At 37.5% G+C, this 17,279-nt stretch overlaps 1 protein-coding gene across 1 annotated transcript in view; it reads left to right on the top strand.

Moving 5' to 3' along the window:
• LOC102813504 (gephyrin-like) overlaps positions 1 to 17,279 on the top strand; it is a 750,251-nt gene that overhangs the window by 570,686 nt on the left and 162,286 nt on the right. Inside the window, exon 12 of the mRNA XM_006873064.1 lies at positions 4,708 to 4,800. Coding sequence (XP_006873126.1) covers positions 4,708 to 4,800 — 93 coding nt within the window. The remainder of the gene's footprint in view (positions 1 to 4,707; positions 4,801 to 17,279) is intronic.

The raw sequence follows: 17,279 nt of genomic DNA, 5'->3' as shown, positions 1-17,279 counted from the left end.
AGGCAAATAAAAATATGTATATCAATATTCATTTCAGCATTATTCATAATAGCCCAAAAGTGGAAACAAACCAAGTGTCCATCAGTAGATGAATGGACAAACAGGATGTAGTATAGCAATACAATGGAATATTATTTAGCCATAAAAAATTGAAGTTCTAGAAGGTGGGGCTTAATGGCATATTACTGAGCTGTGTGGTGCAAAGCTCTGCAACAAATAGCACAGAATACCGGCTGAAGCAGTTCAGGGGATGGTCCCAGAACTCTGAACTACACATAAAGGAAAATTTAGAAAGTTTGAAGGCTTACAGCCAGTGGAATTTGTAGCAGACACAAGAAACACTATTTTCTGATCCACGGCAGCCAGCCAGCTCCTGAAGCAGCCACCTTGGGCGTGACAGAGCGGGTGAAGGGCCAGAGAAGTGTCTGACTGCAGACTTCTGCTGATCTTCAGAGATAAAAATGTGGACATTCCTTTTTTTCTCTCCTTTCTCTGTTCTTTGGTCTGTCACTGTCTGCACACCTCCACTCTGGTGACTAGAGGGGGTGCCTGAGCATATGGACTGCCCACCCCCAGAGGGTTCTATTACGCATTATGCATGCCCACGGATCTGCCCAGACTTGCAGAAGTGAAAGGGGTCACCAGGAACTGTTCAAAACGGAGCAGTCTCCCAGAACGGCCCCAGCCAGCCGGGAAAAGAGCGTTAAAGCCTTACTCATTTATTGCTACAGATTTTTTTTTTCCTTTTATGCGATTATAGACTATAGTACCAAATTTGTTTTTCTTGTCATTGTTTTGTTTTTTGGTCCCCTTTTTACCTTCAGGGTGCTCTTTCTATCCTGACATTACCCAAGAAGAGACAGCAATTGTGGTAATATAGCCAACCTGCAATCACACCCTGTAAAATCCCACCATCAAGGCAAGAGCCTCTACCAGCTACTATACACCAGATAGACAGCCAACACCTGCTACAGTTACTCTAGTTGAGTAATAATAAGAAAATTGAAAAGGGAAGCCCATCTCCTGATCACATACACCTGAAGGCAATCAGAAACCTCAATAAAACATCAACATACATTCATTTAATTATTGAAGACCTAATTATTGAAGATGTCCAAGAAACAATTGACCATTTTGGCACATGTCCAGAAGCAGGATAGAGTAACTACGCATATGAGCTGATTGATGATAGACCTAGACTTTCCATTGGAAGGATGGCAGGCCTTGGAACTGCCTGAAAAAAATTGAAGTTCTATTACATGCTACAGCACAGGTGCACCTTGAAACATGCTAAGTAAAATAAGACAGACACAAATGGCAAATATTGTATGAACTCACTTACATGGAATATCTGAAGTAGGCAAATGCATAGAGTCCAGAATTTATTATTGATCCCCAGGGGTTGAGGAGAGAAAGAAATGGGGAATTTTTGCTTCAGTGGTATTCAGTTGGAATGATGAGAAACATTTGGAAATAGATAGTAGTGGTTGTTGAATGCTTTTTATTTTCATGTTTCTTCTTGTCTCTTTCTATCAACATATGCACATACATCTTAACTTGTTGTTGATAGATGCCACGTCATTTCTAACCCATAACAACCCTATGTACAACAGAATGAAGCACTGCCCAGTCTTGTGCCAGCCTCACAATTGCTGCTGTGCTTAAGCCCATTGCTTCTGCTACTGTGCCAACTCATCTAATTGGGGGTCTTCTTCTTCCCACTGACCATTCACTTTATCAAGCATAATGTCCTTCTCCAAGCACTGGTCCCTCCTGATATGTCCAAAATATGAGAGATGAAGTTTGGCCATCTTGACTTCCAAGGAGCATTCTAGTTATACTTCTTCCAACACATATTTGTTTGCTCTTCAGGCAGTCCATGGTACTTTTAATATTCTTCTCCAACAACTCAAATGCATGAATGTTTCTAGGGTCTTTCTTACTCATTGTCTAACTTTCACATGCATATGAGGTTATTGAAAATACTACGGCTTGGGTCGGTTGTATCTTAGTTCTTAAACAGACATATTTGCTCTTCAAAACTTTAAAGAGGTCTTATGCAGCAGATTTGACTAATGCAATATGTCATTTGATTTCTTGACTGCTGCCATATGTGTTGATGGTTATGCTGAGCAATAACATTGACAGCTTCCATCTTTTCTCCATTTATCGTAATATTATTTATTGGTTCAGTAGTAAGGATTTTTGTTTTCTTTACATTGAGGTGCAACCCATACCAAAGACTGTGGTCTTTGATATTCATCAGTAAGTATTTTAAGTCCTCTTTGCTTTCAGCAAGCAGGATTGTATCATTTACATATCACAGGTTTTTAATGAGTCTTTCTCCACTTGTGCAACTGATGCCACGCTCTTCTTCATATGATCCAGTTTCTCAAATGAGTTGCTCAGCAGATAGACTGAATAAGTATGGTGAAAGAATACAACAGTGGCACACACCTTTCCTGATTTTAAACCACTCATTGTCCCGTTGCTCTGTTTGAACAACTGCCTCTTGGTCTATGTATAGGTTCCTCATGAGCACAATTAAGTGTTCTGGAATACTCATTCTCCACAGTGTTCTCCATAGCTTGTCATGATCCACACAGTCTTTCCATAGTCGATAAAGCACAGGTAAACATCTTTCTGAAATTCTCTGCTTTCAGCCAAGATCCATGTGATATCCCTCATTCCACGTCTTAATTTTAATCTGGCTCGAACCTCTTGCAGTTCTCTGTCAATGTACCATTGCAGCCATTTTTAAATTATCTTTAGAAAATTTTTCTTATATGTGGTATTAATAATATTTTCTGATGCTTTCTGCATTCCATTGGGTCACCTCTTTTTGAAATGGACACAAATATGGATCTTTTTCAATTTGGCCAGGTAGTTGTCTTCCAGATTTCTTGGTATTGATGAGTGAGTGCCTCCAGTGCCACCTCACTTTGTTGAAAGATTTCAATTTGTATTCCATCAGTTCCCAGTGCCTTGTTCTTCGCCAATGCCTTCAGTTCAGCTTGGACTTTCTGGCTCTTGATCATATGCTACCTCTTGAAATGGTTGAACATCGAGCATTTCTTTTTGGTACAGTGACTCTGTGTATTCTTTTCATCTTCTTTTGGTGTGTTCTGTACCATTTAATATTTTGTCCAAAGACTCCTTCAGTATTGCAAGGTGAGGCTTGAATTTTTTCATCAGTTCTCTCAGCGTGAGAAATGCTGAAGGTGTTCTTCCCTTTTGGTTTTCTAACTAAAGATCTTTGCACATTTCATTGTAATATTTGAGTTAGTCTTCTCAAGCTGCTCTTGAAATTTTCAGTTCAGCTCTTTTATCTCCTCATTTCTCTCTTTGCTTCAGCATCTCTATGCTGGAGAACATGTTTCAGAGTCTCTTCTGACATCTATTCTGGTCTTTTCTTTCTTTTTTGTCTACTTAGTGACCTTTTGCTTTCTTCCTGTATGATGCCTTCTCACAACTCACAACAGATTAATGCATCAAATCTGTTCTTGAGATGAACTCTAAGTTCAGGTAGGATTATGTTCAAGGTCATATTTTAGTTTTAATTTTCTTCAGCTTCAGCCTGAGATTACATACTACGTATGCAATTTTGTAAATTTTTAACGTGAAGGATGTCATATGGTGCAATGGGTTAAGCATCAGGCTGTGAAATTTAAGGTAGGCAGTTCAAACCCACCAGGCATTCTGAGGGAGAAAGATGGGTGTGTCTGCTTTGATTGAGATCTCCAGTCTCAGACACCCTCGGGAGCAGCTGTGCTCTGGCCTGTAGGGGTGCTATGAGCTGGAGTCAACTCAACAGCAGTGATTTTGGAGTAATTTTAAACCCATCAAAAGTAATATTTATAAAGAGTGGATATTCGTCATGATTATTACTTTAGCCTGAATAATATTTTATCAAAAGGATAGAACATTATTTGAATCCTTGTATTATTGATCTTTTGGTGGTAGGTTTTTTGTTTTGTTTTCCTCTCTCTTTTTCACTATTATAAGCAACTTGAGTTAAACATACATAAATACTTATTCATTTCTTAGGTATGTTTCTAGAAGTGAAATGATCAGGTCAATACATATGAAAATGGTTAAGAATTGCCTTTCATTTTAAAGCAAATCATATATGGGTTGTTAAAGAATTAATGACACAGGGACAGTTTATAATATTGTCATTGTTAAGTGCTTACAAGTGGGTTCCGACTCATAGTTACACTGTGTAGGGTTTCTGAGGAGTAGCTGGTCATTTGAACCACTAATTTTGTGGTTAGCAATCCAGTGCTTATCCTGTAGCATCACACCAAGACTAGGTATTTTTTTAATATGTGGATATGTAGCTAGTCAAATTCAGTTAATCTCTGCAAGCAGTAATAAGAATTGATTGAGTCTAAGCTTTTATAAATGAAGTTCTGGTGTGGTGCTGGACTGTAAAGTTGCTTTGAACTGCAAGGTCGGAAACCCTATACAGAGTCACTATGGGCTGGAAGCAACTCAATGACACTTAATAACAACAAGCCTTTTACATCAGGCACCAGGGTGCATTTCTTCCTTCTGTTTCCTACTACTTAAGACAGAATTCTGGACATGTAACTGAGCCCAGTTACAAGCTGTCAGACAAGTACACAAACCCATCTTGTTTGGGACTGACTGTTTACCCAGTTGCTCCCAATATTCACATTTTCATTTTATTTCCTTTTCTTTCAGATGGAATGGGCCGAGTCCTTGCTCAAGATGTATATGCAAAAGATAATTTACCCCCCTTCCCAGCATCAGTAAAAGATGGCTATGCTGTCCGAGGTAAGTGTTTCTGTTTTCTTGAATATCATCAGACTCACACTGTATATTTCCAGCCCTTTGCTTCAGCTCAGGCACTCAGCAGTTGTGGAATCTGTTCCCCCTTTGATCATCAGAACAAATCCACTCACAGATAACCACATTAATATATACCTATGTATATTCTGACTTAACCTTAACTAAAACTTTTTTAGTGGAAGTACCAGGTTACACAAAAATTCTTGCGTACAAATAAATGCTAGGGAACTTCAAAAAGTTCATGGAAAATAGAATGAAATAAAGATACTATACTGTAATTTACCCCTCTACCCCTACACATGCCAGGTAGTAAACAGTCTTGGTCAGGAGGGTTTCCAAATGCTTTCTGAATGAAAACATTTACTTGGTCTAAGAGCAAATTCCCAACACAAGGACATAGTGAAGTTATCTGTTCTCCTGCTTTAAACTCAAGCATCTGTAAAGAACTGCATGCAATCAGTCAGAAGGGAAATACCTAATTACCTGGAAGGTGCCATCTTTCAAAACTCTAGAGCCCCTGATGGTAATGACAACTCGAGCCCTTAGACTTGCCTGAGATTGTTTAAAGCTTAAAAAAGCAAATACTAAGTAGCATTTGCCTGCCTAAAATTCTATCTAAGAGTCCAAAATGAAAATGCAATTGAATTGCTTAGACATTAATACCAAAAACCAACTGCCATTGAGTATAGCGTTCCTGTTTAGGGTTAAGTTTTTATGAGAGCAGAAAGCCTTATCTGTCTCCCATGGAGCAGCTGGTGGGTTTGAACTGCCAATCTTGTGGTTAGCAGTAAAGTGCTTATCCTACCAGAGGTCCCTTATTGTTGTTGTTGCTGTTGAGTGCTGTCAAGTCAGTTCCAATTCATAGTGCCCCTGTATAGGGTCTCCAGGGAGTGGTTGGTGGATTTGAACCACCAGCCTTCCAGTGCTTATCGTACAGTTCCATGCCAGGACTTGGGTTCCTTTAGACACTAATATTGGTTATTAATTTAAGGCTGATATAGCTAAAGAAATGCCTAATAATATTTTCTGTTTATCAAACCTGTTAAGGTAGGTCAGTTCCTCTATAACGGTCAGTGATGGAACCTTTTACTGGGTGGTTTGTGGTTTGTTTGTTTTTTGAATACATCTTGCCATTAAAATGGAGTCCTGGTGTAGCACTGTAGAATAAGCACTCAGCCACAAAGTCAATTTGAACCACAAGATCGGTAGTTCAAACCCACCAGCTGCTCCTTGGAAACCTGTACAGGGTCGCTATGAATCAGAAACCAACTGGACTGCACTTAACATCAACAACAACAAAAGCCATTAAAATAATTTCCTCATTTTTGTTATTGAATACATTCATTCCATCACCGTCTCTTAAAAGTTTTTTTTTTTGTTGCTGTTGTCATTGCAGATAGTTTACAAATGATTAAAGTTAAGGGCTTTGAGCAAAGCCACAGTGATCTGGGTTCTAGCATCAGTGCAAGTTTTGTAACTTAAGCTTAAACTTTTTGAGTCTGAGTTTTCTCTTCTCTAATTAACAGTATTTATCCAACATGATGCTGTGAAGATTAAATGAGGCCATATAAAGCCATAGTGAAGTACCTGGTACATACACACACACAAATAGCACTAATTATTTTTTAAATGTTTAATAATACCCCACTGTCACTGAGTCAATCCCAAGTCTAGTGATCCTGTTGGATAGAGTAGAACTGCTCTATGGGGTTCCCCAGACTATAAATATTTACAGGAACAGGCTAATTTTTCTCTTGCAGAGTGACTGGTGAATTTGAACCATCAACCTCACCATGTCTCCTTGTGGTTCAAATCAGCCTTGTAGTCTAGTGTATTATACTATTATCCCATTATTCCCTAATCCAATAGCGCATCATCAGGACTCCCCTTGTTTAATTACATACCTAATATTACTATTATTTATTATTATTGTAAAAGAATAACACTTGTGTGAATTATTATTATCATACACTAAGAACTGGACTGTGAGCCACAAGTTCCATGAGTATAGCCCACTAGCTGCTCCATGGAGAAAGATGAAGCTTTCTGCTCCCATGAAGATTTGTAGCCTCAGAAACCCTATGCAGGGTCTCTGAGTTGGAACCAACTTGACAGTACTTAACAACATTCTTTGTGAAATAAATGATAGGAGAGCTACTTCATTATTGTAATTTCTACTAGCGTATTTTTTCTCAGGAAAGCTATCTTGGTTGAACTATATTCAGCTAAGCATTTGATCTCACTAGATTAGAATACTTCTGAAATTGGTAAAGCCAAAGTATAAATAACCAATCTCCAATGTTTGTTGTTTTTCCCCTATTGTATTTCTTCTGCAGTGTTTATTATAATGAATACTGTCCAAAGAGAAAATTGTTTTATTCTCCTGATAGCTTCTTCTTAATTTTAAGTCTTATTTATTTCTTATTAAGAATTTACTTTCTGCTAAAAAGTAAATTCTGTTTTGATCTTATAATTTGTAGTTATATGGACTCAAAATTAAATTCACTGTCATCAAGTCAATGCCAACACTTAGCGACAGTGTATAAGACAGGCTAGAACTGCTCTGTGGGTTTTCTAACACTAGATCTTAGCAGGAACAGCCGTATCTTTCTTCCTTGGAGTAGCCAGTGGGTTTGAACCACCAATCCTACAGTTAGCAATCCAATGCTTAGCCCACACCACCAGGGGCCCTCATAGTCATGTTGTTGTTTTTGTTGTGGGTCATCGAGTTGGTTTTGACTCATACCAACCCTATAGAGGCTTTCTGAGAGCAGCTGGTAGGTTTGAACTGTCAACCTTGCAGTTAACATCCAGTGTTTGTCTTGTTGTTGTTAAATGCCATCAAGTCGGTTCCAAGTCATAGCAACCTTATATGGGGTTTCCAAGGAATGGCTGGTATGTTCGAACTGCCAACCTTGCAGTCTAGTGCTTATTCTACAGCACCACACCAGGACTGCATGTTTATCCTGTTACTATAAAATGACAAAGAAGTCTTACTTCCAGAGTATAGCAAACAACTACAGCAGATGAAACAGCCAAATGACAAAAAATCGACTTTTTACATTTTTATATCATAAACCAGAAGAGGGTAAGAAAATAAATCATTTAAGGCAGAATTACTCTCAAACAGAATGCTGTTCTGTGATTTTTGCATGAGGTACTAACAGCTCAATAAAAAGAGGCTGTGTTTCTCTGAGCTTTTCTTATTGCCAAAAAAGACAGTTAGTCCACATGAGCCATAATAGAACCTTTCTGCTTCTGTTGAAAATTACCATTCAGTATCTTATTTTTTTTTGTTTTGGAATAGTGGTATTTTTAGTTATTTCACACAAAAATGTCTAAAACGACATAGTATAAAAAATAGATTATAGCTGATTCACATAATTTCTTTCTTGTTGAATGCAGCTACTTTGCTTAGATATACAGTAGATAAGCATTGTCAATATGGTTAAGTCTCAAAACAAGAACAACTGGTGTGTCTATATATTGACATAACTGAGGCAGCAAAACTCATCACTGGACAAAGAGGCATGGGCTAATAGTAGCTTAAAATCTTGCTGAATTTTTCAGTTACATCTTTCCACCCTTGTCTGTAATTTAGGAAGACAAACTCTATGAATCCTGAAAGTCCTTTTTACCATATTCAGAATTACAGTGGTTCTCATTTCTTTGCAGATTAGTGCATTCACTAGTCTCTTCTGTGTTTTGGTAAAGAGTATCCTTACAGCAATCTGTTGTGGCTCTCTACCATTCTCGACTGCCTGTGCCTCCTTCTCTCCACCCATCTCTTCCTTGACTCCTGTTCCTTTCTCCCCATCCCCTTTATTCTTCCTTTTTTTTCTTCTCCTCTACCTTTGCCTTAGGCCTTCCAGTAATAACCAGTGGCACCTGTGAGCATTGCTAACCCTCTAGGTGTAAAGAGGTTGCTAACTTGCTCTGGATCACTAAGCATTAGCCAATATCCTTCAGAAACATATGGGATAAAACTCCAAAGCAGTTGGAGGACCATTTGCTTTAAGGTATGTGGGTTGAAACCTCAAGACAATAATTAAGTGATTAAAGAACAAGCTCTATGTGCGTGTATATATGTATATATGCATATATATGTAAAAAATTGTTTCTATATAACATATATATTATATAGGAACAGTTTTTTTAATAGAATAAGAAAGAATACATGTTTAAAAAAATAAAACAGGAATCAAGTGGTGATCCAACAGGAAGACCTATGTATAATAAACCCCAAACTGCAATCAGAAAGAAATGAATTTGAGAAATAAAATCAGAAAAAAGAAAATGAAAATTGCATAATTCCTATTAGAATTAGTATACTATTTTTATTTTCTATGTTCTTAAAGATTTGTTTCTCTCTTCTCACTGAAGAAGCTCATTGTCTTCTTTATGTCTTCATTCCCTCCCTTAGAAATATGGGCTCCCATTGCTTTATAGTCTTTAAATGTAGTAAAGGCAAAAATATCTTAGAATCCTAAGTTCAGCTTTCCTGCAAAAATTTCCATTTGAAAGGCTTATCTCTTCAGAACTTATCTCTTGGAATCACTTTTAAGAATTGGAATATTTTGATCAAACCAGGAATTGACTTTAAGAATTATGTGTATTATACAATTCTGCAAGGAAAAACCCCTGCCATTTGTATAAGGTGAATTTAATTATTTTTTCCCTTTTACATGCTACATGAAATATGAGGGAGCTTCAAAAAAGTTCTTGGGAAAATTCTCTTACCTTATAATTCCATTTTTACACAAACTTTTTGAAGCTTGTAGAAAACAAAAAAGAATATTTAAAAATTACCCATATCACATTGTATCAACAGAACTTCCAGACTAAAACAGACTAGGAAGAAGGAAAGGTGGACTACTTCTGAAGGGTTAGTCACTGAAAACCCTATTAATAGCAACAAAACATTGTCAGATACAATCCCAGAAAATGAAAATATTATGCACCAGAATATTGTCCAATATAGTGCTAGAAGATGAGCCCCTGATGTTAGAAGGCATTCAAAATAAGATGAGGAAGAACTGCTTCCTTAAAGTATAGTAGACCTCAATTACATCGATAGAGAAAAGCTTTGGAGGCCTTAATTTGTGATGGGGTGCAACTCAAATTTAGAATAAACAGCTGAAAATATTCATTAATAATTGGAACATGGAATGTATGAAATATGAATCTAGGAAAATTGGAAATGCCACTAATGAAATGGGCATAAAGATAGATATCCTAGGCATTAATGAACTGCAACAGACTGGTATTGGCCATTTTTAATCTGACAATTATACGGTTAACTATGATAGGACTGACAAACTGAAGAGGAATGGTGTTTTATTCATCCTCAAAAAGGGCATCTCAAGATCTATCTTAAAATACAATACTGTCTATAATAGGATAACATCCTTATGCCTACAAAGAAGACCAATTAATACCTTTAAAACCAGTGATGTTGAAATAGAAGAATTCTGCCAATTTCTTCTGTCTGAAATTGATCAGCCATGCAATCAAGATGCATTGATAATTACTAGTAATTGCAATATAAAAGTTGGAAACAAAGAAGAAAGATTAGTAGTTGGAAAATATGGCTTTGGTGAAAGAAATGATACAAGAGATCACATGATAGGATTTTGCAAGACCAATGACTTATTCATTGCAAATACCTTTTTTCAACAATATAAAAGGTGCCTTTACACATGGACCTCACCAGATGGAATACACAGGAATCAAACTGACTACATCAGCCAAAACAAAGCCATGAGACAACTGTGGAACAGACTCTAAATTACTTATATGCAAGTTCAGACTGAAGCTCTGAAGTAAATTAAAACAAGTCCATGGAGTCAAAATATGACCTTGAATAGTTCCCACCTAAATCCAGAGACCATTTTAAGAACAGTTTTGATACATTAGATACCAATGACTGAAGATGAGACAGGTTATGAAATGACATCAAGACCATCATACATGAAAAAAGTAAAACATCATTAAAAACACAGGAAAGAAAGAAAACATCAAAAATGGGTATCAGAAGAGACACTAAAATTTGCTGCTGAGACTTTGTTGTTGTATTTTATTGTTGATAAAGTGCCATCGAGTCAATTCCAACCCATAGCGACCCTGTGTAGGGTTTCCAAGGAGCAGCTGGTTGTTACTAGGTGCCATCAAGTTATGTCAACACATAGCTACCCCGTGTACAACAGAACGAGATACCACTGGGTCCTGTACATTCTCCAGCTACACTTGAGCTCATTGTTGCTGCCACTGTGCCAATCTATCTCACTGGGAGTCTCCCTCTTTTTCTCTGACCCTCCACTTTACCAAGCATGATGTTCTTCTTCAGGGACTGGTCCCTCCTTATAATATATCGAAATATGAGAGACAAAGTCTGACCATCTTGGTTTCTAAGGAGCATCCTGGTTATACTTCTGATTGGAGTTCTTCTTGAGCATAGAGAAGCTAAAGGAACTGAAAGAAATGAGGGAGTAGAAAAGTTGAACAAGAAAATTTCAAAGGGCAGTGCAAGAAGACAAAATATAAAGTGTTATAATGAAATGTGCAAAGACTTGGAGTTAGAAAACTAAAAGGGAAGAACACACTCAACATTTCTCAAGCTGAAAGAACTGGAGGAGAAAAATCAAGCCTCTACTTGAAATAGTAGGCAAAATACTGAATGACTCAAGAAGCTTTAAAAGCAGTCACTGTACCTAAAAGAATTGGTCAGTGTTCAACCATTTCAAGAGGTAGCATATGATCAGTTCAAGCTGCACTGAAGACATTGGGGAAAACAAGACTTCAGGAATTGATGGAATGAATGTAAATTGAAATGTTTCAACACTGGTGGCGCTCACTTGTCTGTGTTAAGAAATTTGGAATGCAGCTACTAGCCAACTGATTAGAAAAGATCCATGTTTGTGCCCATTTCAAAGAGAGGTGACTCAACAGAATATGGAAATCATTAATATCATATTCAAGTAAAATTTTGCTGAAGATCATTGAAAAACAGCAGTACATCTACAGGGAACTGCCAAAATTGGAAGCTGGATTCAGAAAAGGATGTGGAATGAGAGATACCATTACTGACATCAGATGGATGGCTAAAGGCAAAGGATTCCAAAAAGGTGTTTACTTGTTTTTTATTGACTATTCAAAGGCTTCTGTTGTGTGGATCATAACAAATTATGAATAATATTGCGAAGAATGGGTATTCCAGAACACTTAATTATGTTCATGAGGAACCTGTACATAAACCAAGAGGCAGTTGTTCAAACAGAACAAAGGGTCACTGAATGGTTTAAAATCAGGAAAGGTATACACCAGGGTTGTGTGCTTTATCAGACTTATTCAATCTGTATACTGAGCAAATAATCCAAGAAGATGGATTATATGAAGAAGAATGTGGTATCAGGATTGGAGGAAGAATCATTAACAACCTGTGATATGCAAATAACACAACCTTACTTGCTGGAGTGAAGAGGACTTGAAATACTGATGAAGATCAAAAATCGCAGCCTTCAGTATGGATTGCACCTCAATATAATGAAACAAAACTACTCACAGCTGGACCTTATAAATAACATCATGATAAACGGAGTAAGGATTGGCATTGCATAAGACTTCATTTTGCTTGGATCCACTATCAACACTCAGCAGTCAAGGAACCAAACAACATACTGCATAAGGCAAATTTACTACTACAAAAGACTTTTTTAAAGTGTTCAAGAGCAAAGATGTCAGTTTGAGGACTAAGGTGTGCCTGACCCAAGCCATGGTATTTTCAATAACCACATATGCATGTGAAAGTTGGACAGTGCATAACAGAATCAGTGCATTTGAATTATGGTATTGGCAAAGAATATTGAAAGTACCATGGACTTTCAGAAGAACAAACAAATTTGTGTTCAAAGAAATACAGCCACAATGCTTCTTATAAGTGAGGATGATGATCTTTGTCTTTCATACTTTCAGCATGCTGTTATGGGGAACCAACACATGGGGAAGGACATCATGTTTGTTAAGTGGAACGTCAGCATAAAAGAGAAAGATCTCCAATAAAATGGATTGACACAGTGGCAACAACAATGGACTCAAACAACATTTGTGAGGATGGCACAGGACAGGCAATGTTTCATTCTGTTGTGCATAGTGTCACTGTGAATGGGAACCAACTTGATGGCACCTAACAACAATTTTAGCTAATTTGAAATCCTTAAAATAATCTACATAAGGAAATTTTGGAGACCTACTGTGGCATTGTAGGATAAACACTGAACTGCCAACCACAAAGTCAGCAATTCAAACCCACCATATACTACTTGAAAACCCAATACGGGTTACATGATTCAGAACCGACTTGACAGCACTTAATAACAAGAACAAAGAAAAGTTACTATACTTCCTTTCCCATTACTAAAAATAAGTGGGAATTTTCCTCTGGAAGATGATGGTGGTGGTGGTGTGGTTGTTATTGAAGAGTTGTTGAATCTGTTCCAACTCATAGCAACCCTATATTGAGTTTCCGAGAGCGGCTGGTGGGGTTGAACTGCCGACCTTGAGGTTAGCTCTTGTAGCGTAGTGGGTACGAATCGGGCTGCGAACCACAAGGTCAGCAGTTCAAAACTACCAGCTGTTCCGTTGGAGAAAGATGAGGCTTTTGGCTCCTGTAAAGATTTACATTCTCAGAAACCCTGTACAGGGTTGCTATGAGTCAGAACTGACTCCATGGCACATAACCACCACCACCAAGGCTCAGAAAGTGAAGGTTTAGAATATAAACTGCTTCCTCACTCAACGTTCCTACTCCTAGCTCTCTGCTTTACATAAGAAGCAATTGTTGTTAAGTGCCATTGAGTCAATTCCGACTCAGAGAGCGACCCTGTATAGGGTTTCCAAGGAGCGGCTGGTGAGTTTGAACTCCCGACCTAGTGGTTTAAACTGACCTTGCAGTCCAGTGCATTAACCCACATTGACACACCAGAACTCTTAATATATATAAATACTATGACCCTGTACCTGTCATCCATCTTGGCAGCATAGTTCCATAATCAGACAAATTGTTGTTCCCTGTCTCTTCTGTCAAAGATATTTCCTAGGGCCTTCTGAAAGTCATTCTATCTCAAAAGCTCTACATGAAAATGATGGGATTATTGATTATTGAAAATAAATGAATACTTTAAAGTGTTTCAGAGGCTTAAAGAGAAGTCACATATGGCTAGAAAATGAAAATGAAGGATAATTCTATAGCAGATGGCTTGAAGAAAAAATTTTCTGTTAAAAGCCCATTTTTATAAGAAATAAGAAAACATAGCCACAAGGAATAGTTACTTAATTATAACAGTTTTATGACAAGTAATATAACCAGGACTCTTCAAGTAAAGAAGTGAGCAAGACTAAAAGTACTTTCTGAGCATTAAAGGGAGAATTTGGGAGCAGCTTTAGAGTTTAACACTAAGTTTTATGAACTCTAAAATTATAATGTTAGAATTTGGCTTATACTGCTTTTATCATTTCCTTCAAATTAAATTCTACAGTTATAAACCAGAAAAGAAAGCTTATTAGTAGATATGTCAAAATTCAGGGGGGTGGGGACGGAAATTTTAAGCCTTTACAGAAATCCTTTGAATCTCCTCATCATTTTAATGACATATTGTGACTTACTTAGTTTAATTCTTGTCAAGATTTTTAGGTTCATTTGACATCATCTGTCCACTTTTTCTCCTTCTCAGTCAAGCTTTTAGAATTCATCCTGAAAATGGCAACTTCTGTTTTAAGCCTGTCTCTTTTATAGATACTGTAAAGTAGATACCAGCAAGTTAGATAGATTGATAATAGTTTCCCTGTTTTTATAATAAATAGTGGACCTTGGTGTTAAAGATGTAAAATCAAGTCTCTGGTGGTAGTTCAGTGGTTGTTTTATCCATTATGTTTTCTTTTTGTCTGAACTTATCTATATCATTTCAGTCTTATGTTGTTGTTGTTGTTGTGATGTGCTGTGGAGCCGGCTCCGACTCATAATGACCATATACAGGGTTTCCAAGGCTGTAAATCTTTACTGGAGGAGAAACCTCATCTTTCTCCCACAGAACAGCTGGTAGTTTCAAACTGCTGACCATGAGATTAGCAGCCCAATTCATAACCAGTACGCTACCAGAGCTCCTTTCAATCTTATAGTGCTTTCTAAAAAGTTTAATCTCTGAGCCTGCAGCATCAGCTTGTTAGAAATGTAAAATCTCAGACCCTAGTCCAGACCTACTGAATCAGACTCTGTATTTTAATAAGCTCACCAAATGATGTTTGTTGTTGTTAAGTGCGGTGAAGTCGGTTCCAACTCATAGCGACCCTGTACAGGGTTTCTTTATGGGAGCAGAAAGCCTCATCTTTCTCCGGTGGAACAGCTGGTAGTTTCAAACTACTGATCTTGCGGTTCACAGCCCAATTCGTAACCACTATGCAACCAGAGCTCCTTAAATGAAACAATATAAATGATATTTATGTACCTTAAATTTTGAGATGCACTCATATGCATGTCGTTGGTTCACTGAACCTTCCTGATAAGGCCAGACATATAGCTATAAAGACAAGTCACAAATGGCTACTCGTTAATAGATGGAAATGTTAAGAGCAAATTGAAAAATATAGTTCAAGTAAGTGCATGTTCTTTCCCAGAACATCTTTTCTGATGGTTCTTAGAATAACTTAAGGGCTCTTTCAGATACTAATCTCCATGGACTCTGTACAAGGCTTGTCCCTGTACTATGCCAGGTGATCTCCAGCCTCTCGTTATTTCTGACATTTATTTAGAGCCTCTGTGCAGAGCACTGATCTAAAAACATTTTGAGTGTGTATACATGTGCACGTGTGGATAGACAGGAAAAAGAGAGCAAACAGGAAAGGCTTTCAAGAAGTGAAATAAAGAAAGTGGTTCCTGTCTCTAAAGAGCTCATACAGTAGCTGAAGAGATAAAATACACACATTTATAAAATGATTATGAAATCCTGGTGTGGTGCAGAGGGTTAATACACTGGACTGCAAGGTTGCTTTGAACCTCAAGGTCGGCTGTTCAAGCTCATCAGCCATTCCTCAGAAACCCCTATACAGGGTCACTATGAGTCAGTACCGACTCAATGGCACTTAACAACAACAACATAAAATATTTTTAAGAAAACTTACAAAGCACAATACCAGTGAGTACAAGTCAATTTGCAAATTCCCCACCTACGTTTATGGAAATGCCACATTTATTTATTTATTCTTTCAACAAATATTTAGAGTCCTGATATGGCACTGTAGGATAAGCACTGAACTGCTAGCTGCAAGGTCAGGAATTCAGACCCGCCAGCCACTCCTCAGAAACTGAATCAGCTCCAACTCAGTGGTACTTAGTAACAACAACATGAGCTAGGCGTTGTTAAGTACTGTCAAGTTGATTCTGACTCATAGCTACACTATGTAGGATTTCCAAGGCGGTAAATCTTTGCAGTAATAGAAATCTTCATCTTTCTCCTGTAAAGTAGCTGGTGGGGTCAAACCCCTGACCTTGTGGTTCACAGTCCAGTGCTTATCCTGATTTAATCTAAGCTAAACAGAATTAAAGCAGTCTTTGTAAACATTTTTTAAATGTTGGGTCAAGCTTTGAAAGAAAAGATATACATGGATCAGCAGAGAATGGAAAGCATTTAAAAAACAACATTTTGTGTTAGAAAATAAGAGGGAAATTGTTTATTTGTCCATTCATGTCTTCGTCTTTATAAAAAGCATCCTGAGATCCATACTCATTCATTTACTGAACATTGTAACACTTCGTATATTAAGTATTCATTCAACAGTTATTATGTGGCCACAGCTAGGGATTCCCATGAGACAAGTAATTCACTACAAATACATTAAGAAGCTATCATTAGAGTTATTTCAAGGTACACTGGAAAAAGAAAAGAGGAAATGCGTGACTGATGAAGTGAAAGGAGGCAGATCTGACTTCCTAGAGAAAGTAATACTTAAACTGGGTCTTATAAACTAGGAAGTCTATATATAATCAGAGAGCAGACGTAAAGGAAGGACATTCCAAGCAGTGGAAGCAGCATATGTTCTAGAGCTGAAGTACATATGAGTCATTTTGGTGCTCTCAGAGAAGTACAGTACTGAGAGTTGAGAATGACAACTATGAGGCATAAAAAGAAGACATGGGCCAAACACTTTGCATATAGTGATTTCATTATGGAGAGCATTCCTTGTCTCCCCTGATCCATATTCATCCTCTCTTACATACACACACCTTTATATCTACTTGGCTCTTCTTTATCCTTCATATTCAGATCAGGAGTCCTTTTGCTAGGGAAGCTTACACTGATCCTCCATTGTAGCTGTTAGAGATACACTCTCATAAAACCATGTTCCTTTCTTGGTTTTCTTGATTTATCTTTATATATTCATTAATGTGATTATTTAATATTTGCCTCATCACA

The sequence above is a fragment of the Chrysochloris asiatica genome, unplaced genomic scaffold (genome assembly GCF_000296735.1).
Source record: "Chrysochloris asiatica unplaced genomic scaffold, ChrAsi1.0 scaffold00221, whole genome shotgun sequence".
In the NCBI taxonomy this organism is placed as follows: Eukaryota; Metazoa; Chordata; class Mammalia; order Afrosoricida; family Chrysochloridae; genus Chrysochloris; species Chrysochloris asiatica.
The sequence above is the reverse complement of the archived record's forward strand: the minus strand, read 5'-3'. Positions and strand labels throughout refer to the sequence as shown.